The sequence below is a fragment of the Syngnathus scovelli genome, chromosome 17 (assembly GCF_024217435.2).
Source record: "Syngnathus scovelli strain Florida chromosome 17, RoL_Ssco_1.2, whole genome shotgun sequence".
Classification (NCBI taxonomy): Eukaryota; Metazoa; Chordata; class Actinopteri; order Syngnathiformes; family Syngnathidae; genus Syngnathus; species Syngnathus scovelli.
The window spans coordinates 5,156,367-5,176,484 of record NC_090863.1 but is presented as its reverse complement, the minus strand read 5'-3'; the positions used below and the strand labels follow the sequence as shown (position 1 = coordinate 5,176,484).

The window sequence follows — 20,118 nt, the reverse complement described above, 5'->3', positions numbered from 1 at the left end:
ACCTTCCCCTCACTAAGACCCAGAGCAAGGGCACTGTCTCCCCAGCCCCATAGATCAGCCAGCCCTGAATGTCAAAGCGCACAGCAGCCACCGCGGTGCCAAGAGTCCCCCTCTCTCGCCGCCCGCCTCTCTGGCCCGTGATCTGCTGCCCGGTGACACCGCTGCGCTAATGACCCCGTCTGGGAGTTGCTCCGCGGGCTCCTTGGCTTGGGAAGATGGAAGTTGTGGATATGTGACTGGAAGGTCACTTTCCAGGAGGACCATTCACTCCAGATTACAGATTACAGATACAGCAGAATCGGTAAAGTCAAACACATTCTGACTCTCTCTCTCTCTCTCTCTGTCTCTCTCTCTCTCTCTCTCTCTCTCTCTCTCTCTCTCTCTCTCTCTCTCTCTCTCTCTCTATATATATATATATATATATATATATATATATATATATATATATATATATATATATATATATATATATATATATATATATATATATATATATAGTCACTTGCGCCAGTGTTTAATTGCTTAACAATTTATACGAGAACAAAGTTGGAAAGCTGCACTCTGGCTCGAGCTTGCCAACTTGTAATGCTTTTTTTTTTTTTTGTTCTTTGTTTTAATCAGTTTGCTGCGAGACAAGGCCTCAGTTGCAGCGCTCTCCGTCACTTATCATCGTAGCTGTTTTTCTTTTCTGCTCAGCCTCGGGAGTTTGGCTCGTTAGAGCGAGTGTAAAGTCCCCGTGGGGCGCTCCTTCTGGTGATGGGGGCGCCGCCTCGACCTCACTCGCGCCCGGTGTGGGTGGCGTTCCGACGGGGGAGCGTGCGCACAGCGGAGAACCGGACCGGAGATGGTGATGTGTCTGGTGGGCTCTCGTAGGACGCGGCCTTATTCTCGGGGTCATGCATTCCGGCAACGTCAGTAATTACAAGCAAGTGAGGAGGAGAAGGAAGGGAGGGAAAAAAAAGTTGAATATTTCGCCTTTCTGGAAACGAACGTGTTGTGCTCCTCAAGGGAGGCATTCACATCTCAGAGTTCTGCTTGCTGGATGGGTTTTAATGAGGCAAGTCAAAATGTGTGCGTGTGTGTGTGCGCATGTGTGTTTGGTGCACATGCATGTCTGTGTATATGCCCTCCTCTAACAAGCGTAATTGACCGGCTGCATTTTTTAAGATGCCGTTTTTCACCATTTATAAGCAAAGTCTTCTCAATAGCCTTCAGTGATTATTCTTTTCTTCACAAGTCATCACGATTCAAACTTTGTTCTAAAAGTTAAGTCGTGACTTTTAGGTGTTATTTTGCTTCATGTTATCTTGTACTTTTTGGGGGGAGCCAAATGGACATTGCGAAGAGGCCAAAAGGTCACGGAAAAGCCTCCAGTTGAGGTCAGACAATTCTCGGAGGGGAGCAGCTCGACCCTGCCGAGAGACAGAGTGGAGGCTGAAATGATCCAACGCTCACACACACACACACACGCGCGCGCACACACACACACACACATACACACACACACACACACACACACACACACACACACACACACACACACACGCACGCACACATTTTTTTGTTTAAAATCTCTCTAGCATCAACTTTGTGCAGTTTAGTCGTCGAACGAGTTCAGTCAAGTGCCACATCCAATATGGCGGGTGCACTGACCTGACAGCAGGCGGCGCTGTTTTCTGTCTGCCTGTGTCACCTTTCCACTTGGAGTTTTGTATTTCCCTGGGTCACGTCACTTTGAACGCAGATGCCTTTTCGACAAACTACCTGATTAGACCCGGTGATAAAGTTTTAAGATTAATACTAGTCACAATTAAATGCCTACAAATCAAGCTAAGGAGGACAAACAACGGGCACAGGTAAGTTGTTCATTTTCTTCCCCTCCAAATAACATTTCCATTAAATAAAAAAACAAATGCTAGAAAAGTACAAAATAAAATAGTATGAATTCACATAATGCCAATGTAAAATGAGGCTGTTGTTTTTCTCAATCAAAATTTTGTCCATTGCACAGAAATGCAAAGATAAAAAAAGTTGCATTTACATTTGTGTCCATATAAAATAATCACGATCCCTTTTCAGTCTTCATAGTCCAAATTGGATAAACACATTTATTTATTTTGGCTATCCATTTATCTCCCTCCTGGGAAATAAATACATATGTGATTTTTTTTTTTTCTCTCTCCACATTTCTAAAGTAATTCCTGTGGGGCAAGCAGAGTCAGACAGTTTTTGGAGCGTCATGAGTAATATTCCTCCTCACATGGGTGGGGTGATGGTGGGAAGGGGGGGGGGGGGTGAGGGGGGGGGGCTTGTGGTTAAGGGAGTATAGTGTAACTTAGAGACTTGAAGTGAGTCAAGTCAAGCCTTTTCCCAGTTACTTTGTCACTAATGAAAGTAGCAAAGAGCCCTGGAGGATGTTTGTTTGTGTTTTGAAGAGCAGTGTGTGTGTGTTGGGGGGGTAAAACTTTGGGAGGGACGTCTGACAGTGCGTCGAGACAGCGAGAGGGAACTTTGTGAGGGGAAGCATTGTTGGGATTGAAGCGTTAAGGCGGCTGAGACCTCCTGACAGAATCCCAGCGCCGACAAATAGTCCTTTCATATATGCGTGTTTACCAAGTTTACTGTAGTTTGTGAGGCCTTTGAACGCAGCAAAGCGCCTCACGTCAGTCCCTGTCACGCTTTGTCTTATTGATCTTTTGGTTTGTGTGGCATCGTGTGGGTGGGGTGTGTGTGTGTGTTGAGGAGGGGGCTCATTTGAGAGACAAGGGGTGCAGATTAAATAAAGGATGAAAATTGAGCATGCAAAGTGAAAGCTTTGTAGGTGTATGTAGGTCACAAGTCCCTCTTGAACGCTAAAACACAAAAAACGATTTTTAACCGATGTTTAAAACGTAAGCGAGCCCTCACATGATGAAAAAAATAAATACACGTGTGCTTACTGATTTATTTTCCATGGTGTATACTCCGTATCCCCCAAATCAAGTGTTTGTTGTAGTACCAAGACTAACCAGTGAATGGCAGTATGGTGCCTCGGGGCATCCAGACTATTTTGTAGCCTCCCATTTATTTTGGGTGTAGTACCACTGTCGACCACTAGATGGCGACCCATTATTTAGTTTGCTGTTTTTGGTGATAGATTAATGAATGTCAAATCCTCTCAGGTTTTTACGTCTACAAAAAGCAACGGCTTGATTTTATAATGTACATGTTTGGGCATGGTTATTGATGTACATTGTGAGATGACAAGTTAAATTTGTTATAAATATTTGTGCAATCGTTGCATCACGTTTTTTTCCCCATCAATTTACTACGCGAAGGAATGTGTAGGGAGGTCCCGCTTCTATTTTGTTGTTGTCTTCGAGCACTTAGGCTTGTGCACTCCAAATTTTAGATTGAAAGGTAGAGATACCCTATAGAATAGAGACAGCTTCATTATGGAGTCACATCATTAATTTTAACTATTGACTTTTATGGTGTGCGTTTTGCTTTTACTAAGTCAAATTGCACTGCACTAAAGACTATCAAAGGGTGTTGCTAATTTCCATCCACCGCAGAAGACTGTTTGAGGGGCGCCCTACCCTGCCTGTGCAAATAATGAAAGAAAAAAAAATCCAGGAAAGGCTTAGTAAGCTCCGATAAAAGATCATACACATTTTATATTCACTTAAGCTGACTGTACCAGCGATTGAAATCTGCCTAGCAACAAGAGGCTGTGCAGAATTTACGTGTGATATTATATCTTAATAATATCATATATAAAGCAGCACATCGTACCTGTCTGTCTATTTTTATTGTATTATATATCGCATTTTTCTATCTGTATCTCATCGTAGCTATCACCTGTCTGCATATCCATTCATCTTCAAAAAGAAAAACCCACCAAAATAAAAATGAATAAATAACAATGTCATGCATTTTGCATTTTTTTAAAAAGTCGTAAAAGTTGATGTGGAGGGAAACGTGGTTTACCGCGTGCGTGCATGACTGAAGGTAAACGTGTCTTTCTTCTTTCACCAGAAGGGGGACCAGTCCGTCTGCTGTACGGGCTGATCGACGGACGGAGTGTCCGCCGGCGGACTGCAGGAAGAGGCGACGCCAGCGAGCGAGCCAGCCAGCCAGCCCGCCAGGCCCACTTTCTACTTTGCGGGGCTGGGAGCGCGACTCCGGATCCGGAGACCGGTGCGAATCCAGGCGTCCACATCTTGCAGCGCTCCCTCGGATTTTAATCATGCCTCTCTGTCTGTGTGTGAGTGCAGGCAGGCTGACAATGATTTCCTCAGTGATTACGTACAGAGCGAGTCCCTGCGGGGTAGGGGCCCCCTCTGGAGCCATCCTGATGGCTTTGGGGGCCTTGCTTCCATTTTCCATTATTATGTGGACTACCGGAGCGACAGCGCAGTCCAAGACCTTGCAGGTTTGTGATGAGGAGGGAGCTTCCATCTTCTCTCTGCTTCTTCATCCTCCTTTTAAGAGCAATTTAGACGTAGACTCGGAGCACATCCGCGCACCTAATTCTACATTAGCTCTAGTCCTCTGACGCGCGACTACTTTTCGTGTGCTTAGCTGGATAACCCGCCCCAAAACTCTTATTTAGTCCCCTTTTCTCGTTTTTTTAACGGAAGGGTGGTTTGTTTTGTTGCACGTTTTTTTTTTCTTCTTTTGCACTCTCATACCGGAGAGCTCTTTTCCACCACCGCGGATGATTATGATGATGGTGGCGGGGGGCGAGGAAAAAAAAAGCAAATATTGCGTTTTTTATTCCTGAGCGTGCACACGCGTGACATTTTCACGGGGAATGGCAGCACGTGACGGAACCACCAGCACCGCCAGAGCCACGTTCTCGCACTTTTCCCGGGGAAATCGGACCTTTTAAAACACGTCTTGTCTACCTGCTCATCACAAAAGCCAAGAAATTCTTCTCCTCCAAATAAATCGCTTAGCGTCGCGCGCCGGTGATGGTCGCGAGGCAGCCGCGGTCGAGCCCACGCGCATTTCGAGACGTTTTTGCCACTGAGCCGTTTTACGCACATTGTCAACTTCAACGTTTTGTGTAGGATCATGTCGCGGCGCAAGCAAGCGAAGCCAAGATCCCTCAAAGGTAAGCTGGCTCCCAAAACAATTTATTTGCTCTTCTTCTTTTCAACAATAACACCAGCAACAGCTGAAATGTTGCTTTGCTGCGGACGCATTCCTGCTTGCTGGATCTGTTTTTTGCGCATGGAAAAATCATTTTGGACCGGTTCGTTGAGGGCGGGTTCGAGCGTGCGTGCGTGCGCACGCATGTGTGCGCGCGCGCACGTCTGTGCGTATACAGACGCAAACATCCGGAGTCATCCTTAAGCAGCCAACTTTAAGTAAAGGAATGGCGTGCACGGCAGTCACGTGAGCAAAGTCAAGCAGGATGAAAGTGAGACTTTTTGTACGTATGGCGTGTGTGTGTGCATTATCTTTGAGGCAAAAAGTTGGACACATGTTCGAAAAGAACTTTGAAGATTCAACTTTTTTTTGGAGTGTTTTTTGGGGCAGTGTGGTCAGAGAAGTAGATGCAGACATGCAAAGGTGGATACTTTGGCAAGGGCGGGCTGGGGGTTGAGCTCTGGTTCATCCATCTGGCAGCCATTGAATTTTGTGTCGTCCCCAATTTTGTGATCATGCATCGGAATCTTTTCCACCTCGTCACTCCTCCTCGGAAGTCTTCATCACAAAGGAATTGCTCTGCAGTAGCGCAGCCACCATTTGCAATCAATATCACCCCCCGAGAGTGCGTGCACGTCTTCGATTCTTCGCCGTCCTATTTTTCCTCCCGCTACAGCCGTTAGTTTGGTTGTTTTTTGTCACTTGTGCGTTTTTGCAGCCTGCTACATGCTACAAGTGTGCCATGCAAAACATCTGTTCAGACTGCTGTGCGAGCGAGAGACAGAGTGAGCAAATTAGTATGCAAATGAAGCCAGTTTGTTTTGTCATCGTCGCAGAGAAATCAACATTTTACGTCTTCGGTCCGACCGAAAGAAAGCAGGTCGTCGTAGATTTTTTCTTTTTTTTAAAAAAAGGGGAGAGCCAGATGTTATTTACTGCTCTTTGTCTGTGTGGCTCCTCAGGGAAGGGGGGCTACACTTATACAGATGTCCACAATAACTTTCCTTGTCATTCCGTCTGCCTCGCTATTGTTCAGAGAGGAAGCGCCGTCATCTCCTCTCGCTCTTTCGAAAATGTCTTTTTGCCCGCAAGACTGTTATTTATTTATTTTTGCCAGCAGTTTGACTTTTTGATGCCTTTAGGGCAAAGGTCATGGTGGCATGGACCTCATGAGTAGCCCGCGGGGGTCTGTTCCGAAAAGAACCGAGTAGTCGTGGGACATCGTGATTTTCTAGGAACATTGTCGTTATTGTGACGAATTAAGTTGATCCGTGTATTCTCATCAATGAATCTACTCGGATATGATTGGCGGAGTCGCATCGGCAGATATTTAGCGTTTTATGAGCGATACATCGATGACGTCATTGATCGCATCCGCGGGGTGTCAGTGCCCTCCCCCCCCCCCCCCCCATTTTCCATGTATTGAATTTTTATCAGCGTTTTGGAGTCAATTGTTAGGGTTTCATTCTTATTTAATTCTCACATCAATTTTAGGTCAATTTGTCACCTTCCAAAACGTTGGCGAGCCAGACTTTAGCGCAAGCTAATGCTAGCACGGCTGCCTTGCATTCTGTCATTTGGCCAACTCCTCAGCATTGGCTGCTCGAGGGTGTCCAAGTCTGCTCTTGGTCCCGTCAGGACAGACAGACAAGAAAAAATGCCAGGCAACATTGCAGCTCGTCTTTCAATTAAGTACGCCAGACAAAGCGGGCAATCTTATTGCTTGGGGGAATAAAAAGGGAGCGAGGAGAGCACGTATATGCAGACGCGAGATGTTTCTAGAATCCATGAGACGTCATGTGCGAGCGGATCTCCCGCACGCGAGCGACGACTGCCACGTCGTCCGTCCCGTCGTCTGCGCTCTCCTGAATGAAGCGCCAGCCAGCATGGATGTTTTCATTCGAAGCACAGACCGCACTCTCAAGGCCCTCATCGCTGACGTGTTTATTGGCCGAAGAGATGAGTTTCCACGTCGGCCGTGCGCATATATAAATATATTTTCCGCGCCATTTGCATTTGAGTGCGACGCTGAAATCGGTGCCGTGTCATGTCGGCCTTAAATATTTCATGTTGTGGAGGAGCTGCAATTAGCCTCCGCGTGGGTGAACTTTGGGTGCTACATCAAGTCGTTGGACTCTTCATAGATGGATTGGATTTGGAACTCCAAATTTCAATACAATGTTAAAAAGTTAAAGTCTCAATGATCGTCACACATCTGGGTGTGGTGAAATTTGTCCTCTGCGTTCGGGAATCATTTGGTGATCTAACGCCCCATTTCCAACCCTTATGCTGAGTGCCAAGCAGGGGAGGCAAAAGGGCCCATTTTTATAGTCTTTGGTATGACCCGGCCGGGGTTTGAACCCACAACCTTCCAGTCTCAGGACGGGCACTCTACCACTAGGTAGCTGATAAATTAATTGGGCACTTCAACAAAATACTTTCGATTCTGCTCAAGTGATTTTCAACAATTGTCCCTTGTGTTGTCCCCCAACTTAAAGATACCAATTAACTCAGCAAATTTGAATTGCTTGCTTTGTTCGACCAACTAATATATTGCCCATAAATGTTAATAATTTATATTTTAAAGTTGTAGCAACTTAACTTAGTCTTTTAGCCCCTCCCCCTAAATGTAGCTACATCCTATCAGGGAGCGTTTAGTCCTTGCCCCTTTTTGCAATGTTGACACTGTGCATTGCATTAGCATTAGCATTAGCATTTGAAGGCATACTTGAGCTCTATTTCCGTCGCGGTTGCCTCAGAACGTGCCGTGCCGTCTTGCGGGCCGTTAATGGACCGTGGCATAACACCCATTAACACGTTTCTAATGTGACACAAAAATATGGTTAGGATTATCATTAAGGAAATTATGATGGAGCCGTTGGTTTAAAGGAGAAGAGGGGGGGAAAAATCCCATTAGCACGGCTGTCAGCACGCTTGACACGCGGCTGAGGCGAGCCGGACGGGTGCGTCACGGGAGCTGGCCGATATCTCCTCTTATTTCGCGGCGTGCGTCTGTCTTGTTGTCATGGATGGTCTGATCGCCAGACAGTGATTGATCCCCACCGCGTTTGCCTTTTTTTTTTTTGCAAACCCAAATGAGATGTCGCCCGGCTTATTTGCATCCCTCTCGTCTGACTCGCCGCTACATTTGCAATCACGGCGCCGCACTCTTAATGAATCCTCCCTTCTATATATAAATGAAGGATTACAGACATTATGCAACGTGATTAACATGCTGCTCCATTGCAAATTATTTATGACACTAATCATCAGTTCAAATAATGCTCATTAAGAAAGTTAGTCATGTGTGCGTGTCCTCCACCCGCCTCCTCCCGGGCCTAATTGAAGAGGGTTGACCTGCGGCACCTCCAGCTAAATTGAGTTGTAGTCCCCGTGGCGAGCATCTACTTCGCGGTCAGTCAGGGCGGATTACAGCGCCATTGTGCTTGCCACCGTATCGTCCGGACGCCTTGTAACCAAGCGGATGAGTCACGCGTATCCACAAAGGCACGCGTGCACAAAAAGGTGGCTGAATTGGGGATCCAAAAGCTGCTATTGGAAAGGCAAGCTCGATGTAATCTGCACAAAATGCTCATCGGCGGCCATTCGCTGCTAATAGATTTGCCTTGTTTGTATGGCAAGGTGAATTTGTCTGCGTGAATCGACAGAATTGGTTTGTTTGCTGAACTTTGTGGACCGTACGTCGGAGCAGCCTGGAAATTTCTAAGCAACAAGTGGATAGGATAAAATAGAAATGGGATGTATTCCGGGTTGCAGCTTCTGACCTGTTGCGTACCTCATGCTCATACCTCATTTTTGTATCGACACACTTGTGCAAAAGATTTGAGCTTTCTTAATTCTTTAAGTCATTTTTTTTCTTAATGCTTTCTTAGGGAGAATGAGTTACATAACATTTTATAGTCACAAGGTATAGGAGAATCCGCAGCTAATCAACCTTGTTGAAATGTATTGTGGAATTTTACATTTCTCACAAATTCTTCAAATAAACGCCGATTAAGAGTCAATAAATGGATAATTTGTGTAGCTTTGTCTGCACACAATTAATTCATCCTCAAAAAGGGAAACATTACGTCTTGGGGGATTGTCACTCACAGTAAAATGACAGTTAGCCTCCATTCATTCCCGTGTGTGTGTGTGTGTGTGTGTGTGTGTGTTCGGCATTTGCTTGCTCGGTTAATTAGTGGCCTTTAATGCTGCAACACTTGTTGTGTGATTAGGTGTTGTTGTTTTTTTTTTTTTTTTGTTTTACCCCGCTTTGCACTTTGATAATCAAAGAGCGTGTGGGTTTGGTATTGTATCAACAAATGCTTTTTTTTTTTTCCCGAGTAATACTTGTCAAACATTAATTAACTGATAGCACTGATTGTGCCGTCGCACGAGCGCACGTCACATCGGTTCCGTGTCGGTACAAGATAATATTTCGTATATTTGTCTTTGCTGCCCCCCCCCCACAAATTGTGGCCCTCTCCATCCCGGCCCTAACAACGTTGCTCATTTGCGTTGGCATGTCAATGGCATTTTGCATTATATGTTAGCATTAAGCTATCCGTTTTCTGACATTACACAATTTGGTTGGGTGTTTTTTAATATATAAGATTTCAATCTTAAAATTTCAAGCTGTTTAAGCTCCATTGACTCAATGAGCTCAAGTCGAAACATCAGAATCACAAGCCAGGTGCGTTTAACCAAACCCAAAACGTTCCCGCGCCAATACCGGATGATTTAGAGACATGCAGAATTCTTGTCAAAGTTGTCATAATGAGCAAACTTTTAATATGCTTCCAGCGGGCGACAAATCATTCCCTGACCGCCAGGGCTTCCTATGATATCATAAAAGAACATTTTCTGCCTGAACTCCCTCATCTCACCAACAGGGATGGTAATCAAAACAAAAAGAGAAACCCCTGCCACCAATCTCTGATGGAACCACGGGGGATTTATTAGGACCCCCCATCCCTGGCCCCATTTAAATGATCTCAGGCGCGAGGAGCTCGGCGGCGGCGGAGAAACTCATTAAACTCTCAGGGCGTCAGTCACCGAGGCCCGCTCCGGCGGGAGCGCCTCGGCTGATTCCGTCTTCTGTGGCGGCGCCGGGGGACGTCCCTCCGTGCTGTCCGACCGCGCCTCTTTGCATTAAATGACGCCCCTAATTAATAGCCGAGGCCTTGATTTGTTTGGTGTATGCGGCGTTGGGCAACATTTACAATTAGAGTGCTCATGGGCAGTCTTTTAAAAGGTTCAACAAAATAATCGGATGTAGCTGGATGTAAAATGTAGTCACTCGCAGAAAGGAAAATACACACCATAGTAAAGTTACGGGAAAGAAGTCTTGACGCGAGAAAATGTCATAATCTTACAGAAATATTAAATGACCAATATTGCCCAATTAAATCGGTCGGCCAATTAATCGCTCGGGTCCAAATTGCAACTTCATTCCTCTAAAATTCTGGTTTTGTTCTAATGTCGAGAAATCTTGCATTTTCAAAAAATGCTGAATGCAGAAATGACCTCAATATTTTGACTATTTCAGTTGTAATCATATTTCCAGATTTTTATGTCTCATAATATTGCAACTTTAGTCTCGTAATGGTTTTATTATTTTTTTCTAAAAATCCCATACTATCCTTTATCTTGACATTGTTAAATTTAAACAAAATTCAAACCATATTGCAACTTTGTCGTAGTTTTTTTTCTTTTTTAACTTTTGTTAAAATCTTTTGTACTTGTAATTTTACGTTATTCTCCTTAATTCACAATTTCAACATTGTAAAATGTTTTCTTGCTACTTCTAACATTATTCTTGCAATATTGTGACATGTTTTTTTGAAGTACATTTCTCCTTCTGTTAACGTTGACCTTTCCCTCGTTCTTTTTTCTGGCGTGCTCGGCTCCTGCAATTCTCATTTGCGACAGCCAAACTTTTCCTCTTCATTTTTCACCGGGCTTGGACTCCCCGCTCGCACGTGACTGGCGCTCCCCCGAGTCGAAAGGCTTCTGCCGCCATAGGATCTCGTCTTAATTATGCAAAGTACAGGATATTTTGCACGCTTTTAAAAGCGCTGCACTTCCTGCGTCGTCAGTCAATGGCGGGCGGGCGGGCGGGCTCCCCTGCCGGGAGGTCCTGTCACACTCCCCCTTCACTCCGAGCTGGCGGAAATGAAAGGCTGGAAAATACATAATGGAGAATGCAATTCAACTTCACGGGTGGAACGCTGAGGCATGAGAAGCCCTCAGCGAGGCCTTCATTTTACATGGAACAGGTGGGAGACGCTTTTGTTCTCTTCCCACTGTTAAAATCCATTTCACTGCTCCTACTTGACACGCCGCTTAGAAACCTCACAATGTTAAAGCTGGATTTTTTTTTTTGGTCTCATTCTTGCCGTCGTCCTAAAGGTTATCCGAGTTGCTAGGCAGGGACGTAGCTAGATTTTTTTTTGTGGGGTGGTCAGGATGAGAAAAAGTCTCACTGAGGAGTGGCCATGTTGTGGTCTGGAGTGCTGACCAACTGTCCCTATTTTGGATTCTGGACTTAAGTGCTGCTTGTTTTGGCACATCCATTTTCAAGTCAGCATCCCTTTAAGTCGCCGCCTGATGCACGAACCTTCTCAGCGAAGCAGCTTTCACTGGAGCCGTCTTTTATTCATGAATGTTATTTACGTGGTGGTTGTTTGCCTTGCTGCCACAAGAAGTCGTAAACAAGCCTCGTGTGGATCGCCAATCTGCCGAAAGCGGTTCAAATAGCCCGGCAGTTTTTTTTTTTTTTCCGCCTTCTTATGATTTCAGTGCCAAATAAAAAAAAAAAAAGAAGAAAGAGGGAAATCTCAGTGTGTCAAAGTTGTTTTTGTACTATTAAGCATATCTTTGCCTGACTATTTCTCCCCCTCCCTTCCCTCTTTCTCTCTTTCTGGGTTTGTGGCAGTAGAAGACAATGTGACAGAGGAGCAGCAGCAGCACAGTCCCGGGCACGCCGCCATTCCGAGCGGTAATGCTCCATTTCATATTTCATCATTTTTGTCTGGAAAGTGGATCATGTGTCTGTGTGTGTGTGTGTGTGTGTGTGTGTGTGTGTGTGTGTGTGTGTGTGTGTGTGTGTGTTTGTTGAGTTGACGACGAAACGCGTTTCCTGTTGTTGAGGCTTTTATTGAGTAACCTGCATTGCTGCTGAGTGTGTTATTCCCATAATATTGACTTCACTCAAGTAAAAAAAAAAAAAATTCCTCCTATTACCACTGTGATTATTGTTTTTCTTATAGTATTTTTGGAGATTTTTTTTTAAGTTGTTTTCTCGTAATAGCATGACTTTATTCTCATACCAAATGCGTTTTTTTCATCTTACTGCAGCAACTTCAACTTTTTTTTGAAAGTGTGTTTCTGGGAATGTTGTTTTCATGCTCATAATCAAAACAACATTTACCATATAACCACAGATATTTTATTTTTCTCGCAATATTCCACTTATCCTCACTACTAGCAATTTCGAATATTATCCCATTATTCTCCTAATATTCCAACTTTATTCTCTACAAATATTGGAACTTGCTTTTTAAAACATCGCTCCATAACATTCTGACCTTTACCTGGTGATATAATTATTTTCATTTCAAGAACGGCCCTAAGACTACTTGGTGACAGCCCAGCTTGCCATTTTGATGGACGCGGCCACAATCTCCATTAAGCCCCCCCCCCCCCCTCGACAAGCTTCGGGTTTAATCGCAGCTACCTCTAAGAGGACGACCCCCACGAGTGGTCTGTAGGCCCCCCACTTCCTGTTTCTCATTCATCTTTGACAGGAGGCTAAGCCAAACGCCAACAAAAGACAGAAAGACGGCATCATAAAGAGCAAACGGCGAGACTTAATGAGGCTTTTTGGTCGCCAGCCCGAGCCAGGCTCAAGACGCTACTGCGAGGCTGAGTGTAATTCAAACCACATGCTACGACGCTCTTTCTTCCCGCTTCCGTCCCTTTTCCTTCTCCCATTTCTGGATAAAATGGCGTCGTCGTGTCTCTAAAAAAGGACTCGTCGCTTTGCCAATCTTCATCTCCATGATTCATCTCCTATTTTTTTTTTTTTTTCAAGAAGAATTTCACAGGGATCCCAAACACAGAATTAGACGTATGCATTAAATCCTCACTTAATTATTAATAGTGGTTAACAATGCGTGGAGCTAGCAAGTGTGACCTACTGTACATGTGGATGTACTGTATGTGCGTATAGATAGTACCCAAGTTTTTAGATATTTAAGTAATGAGGTGCTGCCAAGCATGTGAAGGTTATTCAATCTTAATGTCCTCCTATTCCTGACAGCCCCCCCCCCCCCCCCCCCCCCCCCCCCCCACTTGGATAAAGGAGCACGCTCACCTTTGATCAGGCCTGCCGACATGTGTCGACAGAAGCCGCTCGCTGGTTAAAATAAATTCTTAATTTGAACTTGGGGGTGGTTTTGGAGGAGGGGGTGGTGAGGAAGCAAGGGTGGGGCATCAGAGGATCATGATCTCCGGGAAGCGATGGGGAAATAAGGAGAGCCGCTTGAGCGGGTAATTATGTTTCCAACGGGTGCACAAAGAAGCTCAAAAGCCTTGACGGAGCCAGCTCGGCGTTTTCTTTTGCACCAACTACCACCTGCTAAAAAAAAAAAAAAAAAACTTTCCCCAACATTCAAATGTAGCGTCGTAGTCCTGATCTTCTCCACCCTAAACTGAAGACATCCATCATATGATAGACTCTCTAGTGGCGTTCTGGTGACATTAATTACGCCACAAGTTTCATCCTATGCCTCCAAGAGCCCCCTGGACACCCCCACCCTTTATATTATTGAATATTTCTGCACTTAAATATTTATAAGCCTTGAACTGATATTCTCCTCTGCGCTCCATTAGCTCCACCAGGGAGCACAGGGTCCCTGGCAGGGGATCCCCCCACTGCCTCCCCCCTGTTATGGTGGCCCGCCCATACTGAGACAGGTAGTGAAAGGGAGGAATAAATCCTTCCATCCAATCTTCATTCCATCCCTTTCATTAAGAATTTTTTTTTTTGCAGGGAAGTTGCAAAACGGGTCTTTTGCCTCCCAAGATTGAGTTGCGGTACCGGTTGCGCGCGACGCTATTGATCTGCTGTCCAACCCGCAGAGGCTGTGAGGAGATGTCCTGATCTGATAGATTACTGTAAAGGCCCACGGGCGCAGGAACCTCAAGTATTGACGTGGCTCTGTAATCCCAGGCTTGGACGTGACCTTGCCGTGTCAAGCGCCGGCCGGCTGGCCCCTCCCCTCCCCTCTCCTCAGCAGATGTCCTATCTGCCCCTGCCACCTCCAACATGTTGCATTCATCATTGCATCAGAAATTACAGTTCTGTTTATTATGAGATTGCTAGAGATAAAAAAAAAAAATGATATGAGTGACTTTTCAACCTTTGTAGGATGTGCTCTTTGGTGAACCACCTCTGATGTTGTGTTAGCAATAGCATTGGTGCTAACCCTACTGTTAGGCACTTGTGTGAAATTTGCCTCACATTTAAGTTGTCAACTTTGTTGATCTATTTGGTATTTTTACACTTTACCTTTAAGTAAATAATGTTGCTGACCCAAGCTTGTCACTCGCTTACAATGAGAATGAATTCCCCGCCATTGCTGGAGTCAGCCACAGTTTTTCTTCTTTAATTGTCTGATTAATGGGCCAGTCATGAACTTTCTCACCTTGTTTCATGTCACGCTAACATTGCTGTTTAAATTTTACAAACCTTGCCCCATACTAAAATGATGATCAGTACAATCATTTGACCATTAAGTATGCTAACTAATAATAATGCCGACTCTAGCGGTCTATAATATTGCCAGAAAAGATTAGGTGCTGAAATAGAAGAGATTTAGCAATATCATCAGAGAAATTAAGCATTCTAAGCAGCATTTGAAGTAAATAAAATAAAGGATTTCACAGGCATATGCTCGAAAAAGAGTTGACTTTCAAGTGCCTATTGTCATTCGGTGTCAGTAGCTGAGGTCTATATTGTGCACCGTTTGGCCCCCAGAGCGACAAAGGCTCGCTCGCTCGCTCGCTCACGTCTGTGAGGATTGAGTTGGGATTTTCATTTTCATGAAACACCTTCCGCTCTCTTCTGCATGCTCCCACCAGGGACCACCGGGCTGATATTTTTAGAGGGCATGTTCAGTCTGCAGGAGAGAAGGACAATGGAGGGTGTGATGTGGCATCAATACTTTGAGTTGGGGAGGTTTGCTGGGGTGGCAGTAGAAGGGGGGAAAGACTGTGTGGCCTCGGTGAGATGTGTGGCATAACGAATGCACTTCAAAGTATTAACTCGGCCCTTAAGAACTCAGTTGCTAGCCAAAACAGCAGCACCTATGCTCATTATTGCTTAATTGTAGGCTGTTTTATGTTTACATTATCGCTTGACCCTTCAAGGACTCATTGTAGTTACTTTTGATTTCATTCAGACTTTTTTTCTTAATATTCAGTTTTTTGTTTTTGAAAAAAGTTTTGATTTATTTGCATTTTTCTTTATCTTTTTATATTTTACATGTATATACGTGTGTTTATATATATATATATATATATATATATATATATATATATATATATATATATATATACATATATATATATATATATATATATATATATATATATATATATATATATATATATATATATATATATATATATATACATATATATATATATATATATATATATATATATATATATATATATATATATATATATATATATATATATATATATATATGTAAAATAGAGTATTTACCAAGTGCAAGATAAAAAAAAAAGGTTGCAAAATTATTGCATAATCAAAGGACCTTTTCCTCTTTTGCGCACCACTTTAGACAATTGGTACCTTATCATGCTAAAAAAAAAAACAGAACTTGGAGTCCAGGCGTGCATGATGGAGCTTTAAAATGGCTGCCAGTCTAGTACACCGGCTCCTTTGCCCCATGGGGTCTCAGTCAGGGTGGCCGCGATTGTAAGTGCGGCCGGCTTTTTAATCAGCTTTATTATGAAGTGCATTGCTCACAACAGGGGAGGGGCGAAAAGCGCAGCTCTTCGCCCGCTCATAAAGGGCACGTCGGCCCGCGCAAGCTTTTCGGCTTCATGTTGTTGTGATTAAAAAGCGGCACGTCGGTGGTCATCCTTCCCGCTTTCCGGTTGCACGACGCCGGCCAGAGACAAACGCGTAGATGGATTGAAGGATATTGATGTGCGTGACCCGCTGCTGCCTGTGAGCCAGGCTGAATAATTTAGGGAAGTGTGTCATGGCGGCAGTAGAACACACACACACACACGCTCAGACGTCACATTTGTGTGTATTGGCCTGCAAGGTCTCCTTAATATGTTTTGTCTCCTGACTATTGCAGTCCACAACTACAGTACATCCTGCTATTTATTTGATATTTTTTTTTTTTTTTTGGTCCAGTCCAGTCCAGCCAAAAGCTGTAGTCCACAATTTATTAACTACACTTATTCCCATCAGTCTGCTTTCATATACTGAAGTTTTGCTTGGGTGAAGCAGGGCAAACGCGGCATAAAACCATTTCTAATAACAGAGGTGTGTGTGTGTGTGTGTATGAGTGTGTGTGTGTCTTTCACCTGCCCTACAATTTTGCAATGGCACAAGTGGTTGAGTTACAGAGGTCCAAAGTGAACCTGCATTTTTATTAAACTTTTTATTATTGTTTTTTTTATTTTATTTTTTTTATTAAACCCAAAGCTAGTTTATTGCCGCCCAAAGGATGTTGGTGAGTCACCCGTTTTTCTTTTTCCCTTCCTCTCTGAACTGTGTCATTTCCCGTGGCTCTCCAGATCCAGAGTGCGCCCCCGAGAGGGCGTCGGAGGACGCGGAGAGCGGGCGTCTGAGGAAGAAGAGGCTGCTCTCTCCCGAGGAAGTCGAGGAGGGAGAGGAGGAGGACGAGGAGCCGGCGCCGCACAGCTGCGACAGCTGCCGGCAGGTGTTCGAGTCGCTGAGCGATCTCACCGAACACAAGATTAATCAATGCCAGCTGACAGGTAAACAACGCTCAGCCCACCGCGCCTGCCCGCCACTCTGCCACTCACTTTCTCACCCTCGCCGGAGAATACGCCGTTGAGGGGGAGCGCCGCCCACGCCAGACTGCCACTTTGGCTCGGCCTGGCGCATATTAGTCATGTTTGCTGCACATCAATACAGATGTGGCGTACAAATAGGTTGTCCTCACGCTACTTGACTTCAAGCTAACGACAGCACGACGTTGTCACGGCTTACCGTACCTTTCGCATTTCAATTGGTACCGAAGCTGACCAATTCATTCAATTCATTTTGATTTGATATACAATTTAATTTGAGTTGAATGAACTGTTGTAATGTCCCCAAAGTGGAGTTTGCAAAGCGCCGCCTTATAAAGGCAAGGCTAGAAAACGGCCTCCCGATGCTAGCGCGCAAAAAGGAAGGCTGCCATTGGCAGTGTGTGTCATTGACCTGTTGATGGATGAATGCTGCTAAAAATACTCTGACAAGGGGGCCGGGAGAACTAATGATGTGGTTTGAAGGTTTTTCTGGGTACGTGTGTGTCTTCCTCCCATGCCCGGCCGGGACATGCTGTCCTCCTTTGCACACCCGGCGTTCTGTCACCGTCCTTTTTTTAAAATCAAGTGGCCGTAATCCATTTTGCCAACTAAATTCCTCTAAAATATTTTCGCCCCCAACATAGTGTAATATTGTGGAGAACTGAACTTGACTTTTATTGCCGTCATCGGTGTCAGCCTATGTGATTGAATCCGCCTTGTCATCAAGTAAAATATATTTATATACATTTGCATAGAAGCCCAAAATATAATATATACTTACAAACAGCCTACAACTATAAAAAAACAAAACAAGAAACGACTATTCAATAATCCTGGTAATTATTGTATAACATTGGCCGCATCTGACGTTCAACAGTGCCCTTGCTGGTGGCAAGCAAGTAGCGCACCTCATTTTGCCTCACCCATGACTTCAAACAGAATTTCTTAAGGATGGATAAATACATTCGAGCAAATCCCGCAACTCTTTGCTGCTGCGTCTGCTCGATGCTTCCAAATTGTATTCCAGTTGGGAAGTCTTGCAATGAATCATGAATGATTTGTGTTGTCTGTACTATTTTTAACATTTTGGAAGAGGCAGTACTGAAGTAGGGTTCCCGTCCATTTTTTTTTATCCAGTCATCCACTTTCTGGGGCGCTTGTCCGGATAGCTACAGCGGCGAGTGACAATGCAAACGTGCCGATTCATTTGTTCCTTCCGTTGGCACACACTGGTGTGCATTATCATGGCAGGCGTGCGCATGCACGTGCTTGTTGGCCTCGGGTGTGCGCATTTGCAAAGAGCGATGAGCCACTGTGAAAAATCAAAGCACGCTTGGCTTTCACCGCCAGCCAAGAGAAAGCCTTTCAGCGGAACGTATCGGCGCTGAACCTTCTTTAACACGGTTGTCCTTCTAATCCAGTTTCATCCGTCTAACTCTTGATTTGCCTGTTTGGGAACATCAAGACACAAAGGGCATTATTTAAGAGGCGGCAAGGGCTGGAATTAAAATTCTCTTTGCTGTAATTAGACTTATTTTGTGGCGAAATAGTCGGCGGTGTTGTGAGAGTTGGAGATGTGATCCGAAGCTTTTATGTCGGGCGCCGGTTGTACTTTGTGGTCACGACTGACTCGGCCATATTCTTCATCTAATGAAGCCGGGGCTTTTATAAATGTCAATCTTACGGACAAATAACTCTTAATTGCTCGATGCTGATAGAAAAAAAAAAAAAAAAAACGTAGTTTAGATAAGAGCCCCCCTCAGAAAGCAAAACAAAAGATTCTAATTGCCATCAGGGCATTGTGATTGTGCAGAAACACTCGATTAGTATTCAAACAACAGTGGCAGAAAAAAAAAGAAACTTAGCGATGGCATACTAAATACCGCTCCGTGTGTGTGTGTGTGTAGCTTTGTGTTTGTGAAGAGTCAGAAATATGGGAGGAGATTTCCTTTGCGGCGTTATGTAGACATCCATGGCCAATTAATTTCCCTTACATCCAGCTTCCGCTCACAGATGGATGCTTTATTGGAAACATTTTCTAGTCAAGAAGCAGCACCTGTGAAAAGATCCACATTTGAAACCTTTTCTTTTTGGGGGAAGAAAAATGGACATATTTTGCCTTTTGGATCACATGGTTTGTTAGATTGCAAATGTACAGAACGCCAGCCGCTTTCCTGCTTATCCTGAGCTGCCCTATGATGACTAACAAACATAAAATTGTTTATAGTGACTCGGCATGCAAAAAATAACCCACAATCATCAAGCAGGTGCTCAAAACATCACTATTGTTTGTTAGCCAGAAACAATAGAGCAGACACATGCAAAGTTGTCTGGCTTATATTCAACGTGGAGTGACAGAAAACTCCGAAAGTAGTCTAAAGCGCATGCAGGCCACGCCCGAGAAAGAAAAAGATGTTACATGTCACCACGATCAATGGCGACCATTGTCTCCCCCGGCCGGCCCCCACCCCGTCTGGCGGAGGTATAACACCTTTCGGTGCACTTAAGCCATGACCACTGCAGTGCGCTAAGGGAGCATGCGGCTATGGATTGTCTTCTGTCCCAGATGCAATCGGCGCTATCGATCGCGCTAATGCTGGACTGCAGAGGAAGGCGAGAGGCTGCCGAAGGGGGAGCGAGCAAGGGAGGGAGGGAGGGAGATGGAGGGGAGGAAAGGGAGAAGGAGAGCGAGTGCTGCAGGAATGCGTCCCCTGGGGACCGGCCGGGCCGGCTGGGGCAGGGCTTCAGGAATGCTCCCCCGGAGATCACAAATGAAGGCTATGGGCACGGCTGCAAGAATGCTCCTCTGGAGAGTTGGGGTGGGACTGCAGGAATGCCCACCCCCGCGCTCCCCCTAACCAGAGCACCCCTTCAACTTCAGGGGCTCCGAGG

At 44.8% G+C, this 20,118-nt stretch overlaps 1 protein-coding gene across 5 annotated transcripts in view; it reads left to right on the top strand.

Moving 5' to 3' along the window:
- The first annotated feature begins 4,033 nt into the window (after positions 1-4,033).
- znf521 (zinc finger protein 521) overlaps positions 4,034-20,118 on the top strand; it is a 74,111-nt gene continuing 58,026 nt past the window's right edge. For 3 of the 5 annotated variants that reach the window (XM_049748449.2, XM_049748445.2, XM_049748448.2), the window contains exons 1-3: positions 4,421-5,098; positions 12,080-12,139; positions 16,987-17,190. In XM_049748449.2, the coding sequence (XP_049604406.1) occupies positions 5,059-5,098; positions 12,080-12,139; positions 16,987-17,190 (304 nt within the window). In that variant the 5' untranslated portion in view covers positions 4,421-5,058. The other 2 variants (XM_049748450.2, XM_049748446.2) reach the window with 2 other exon arrangements.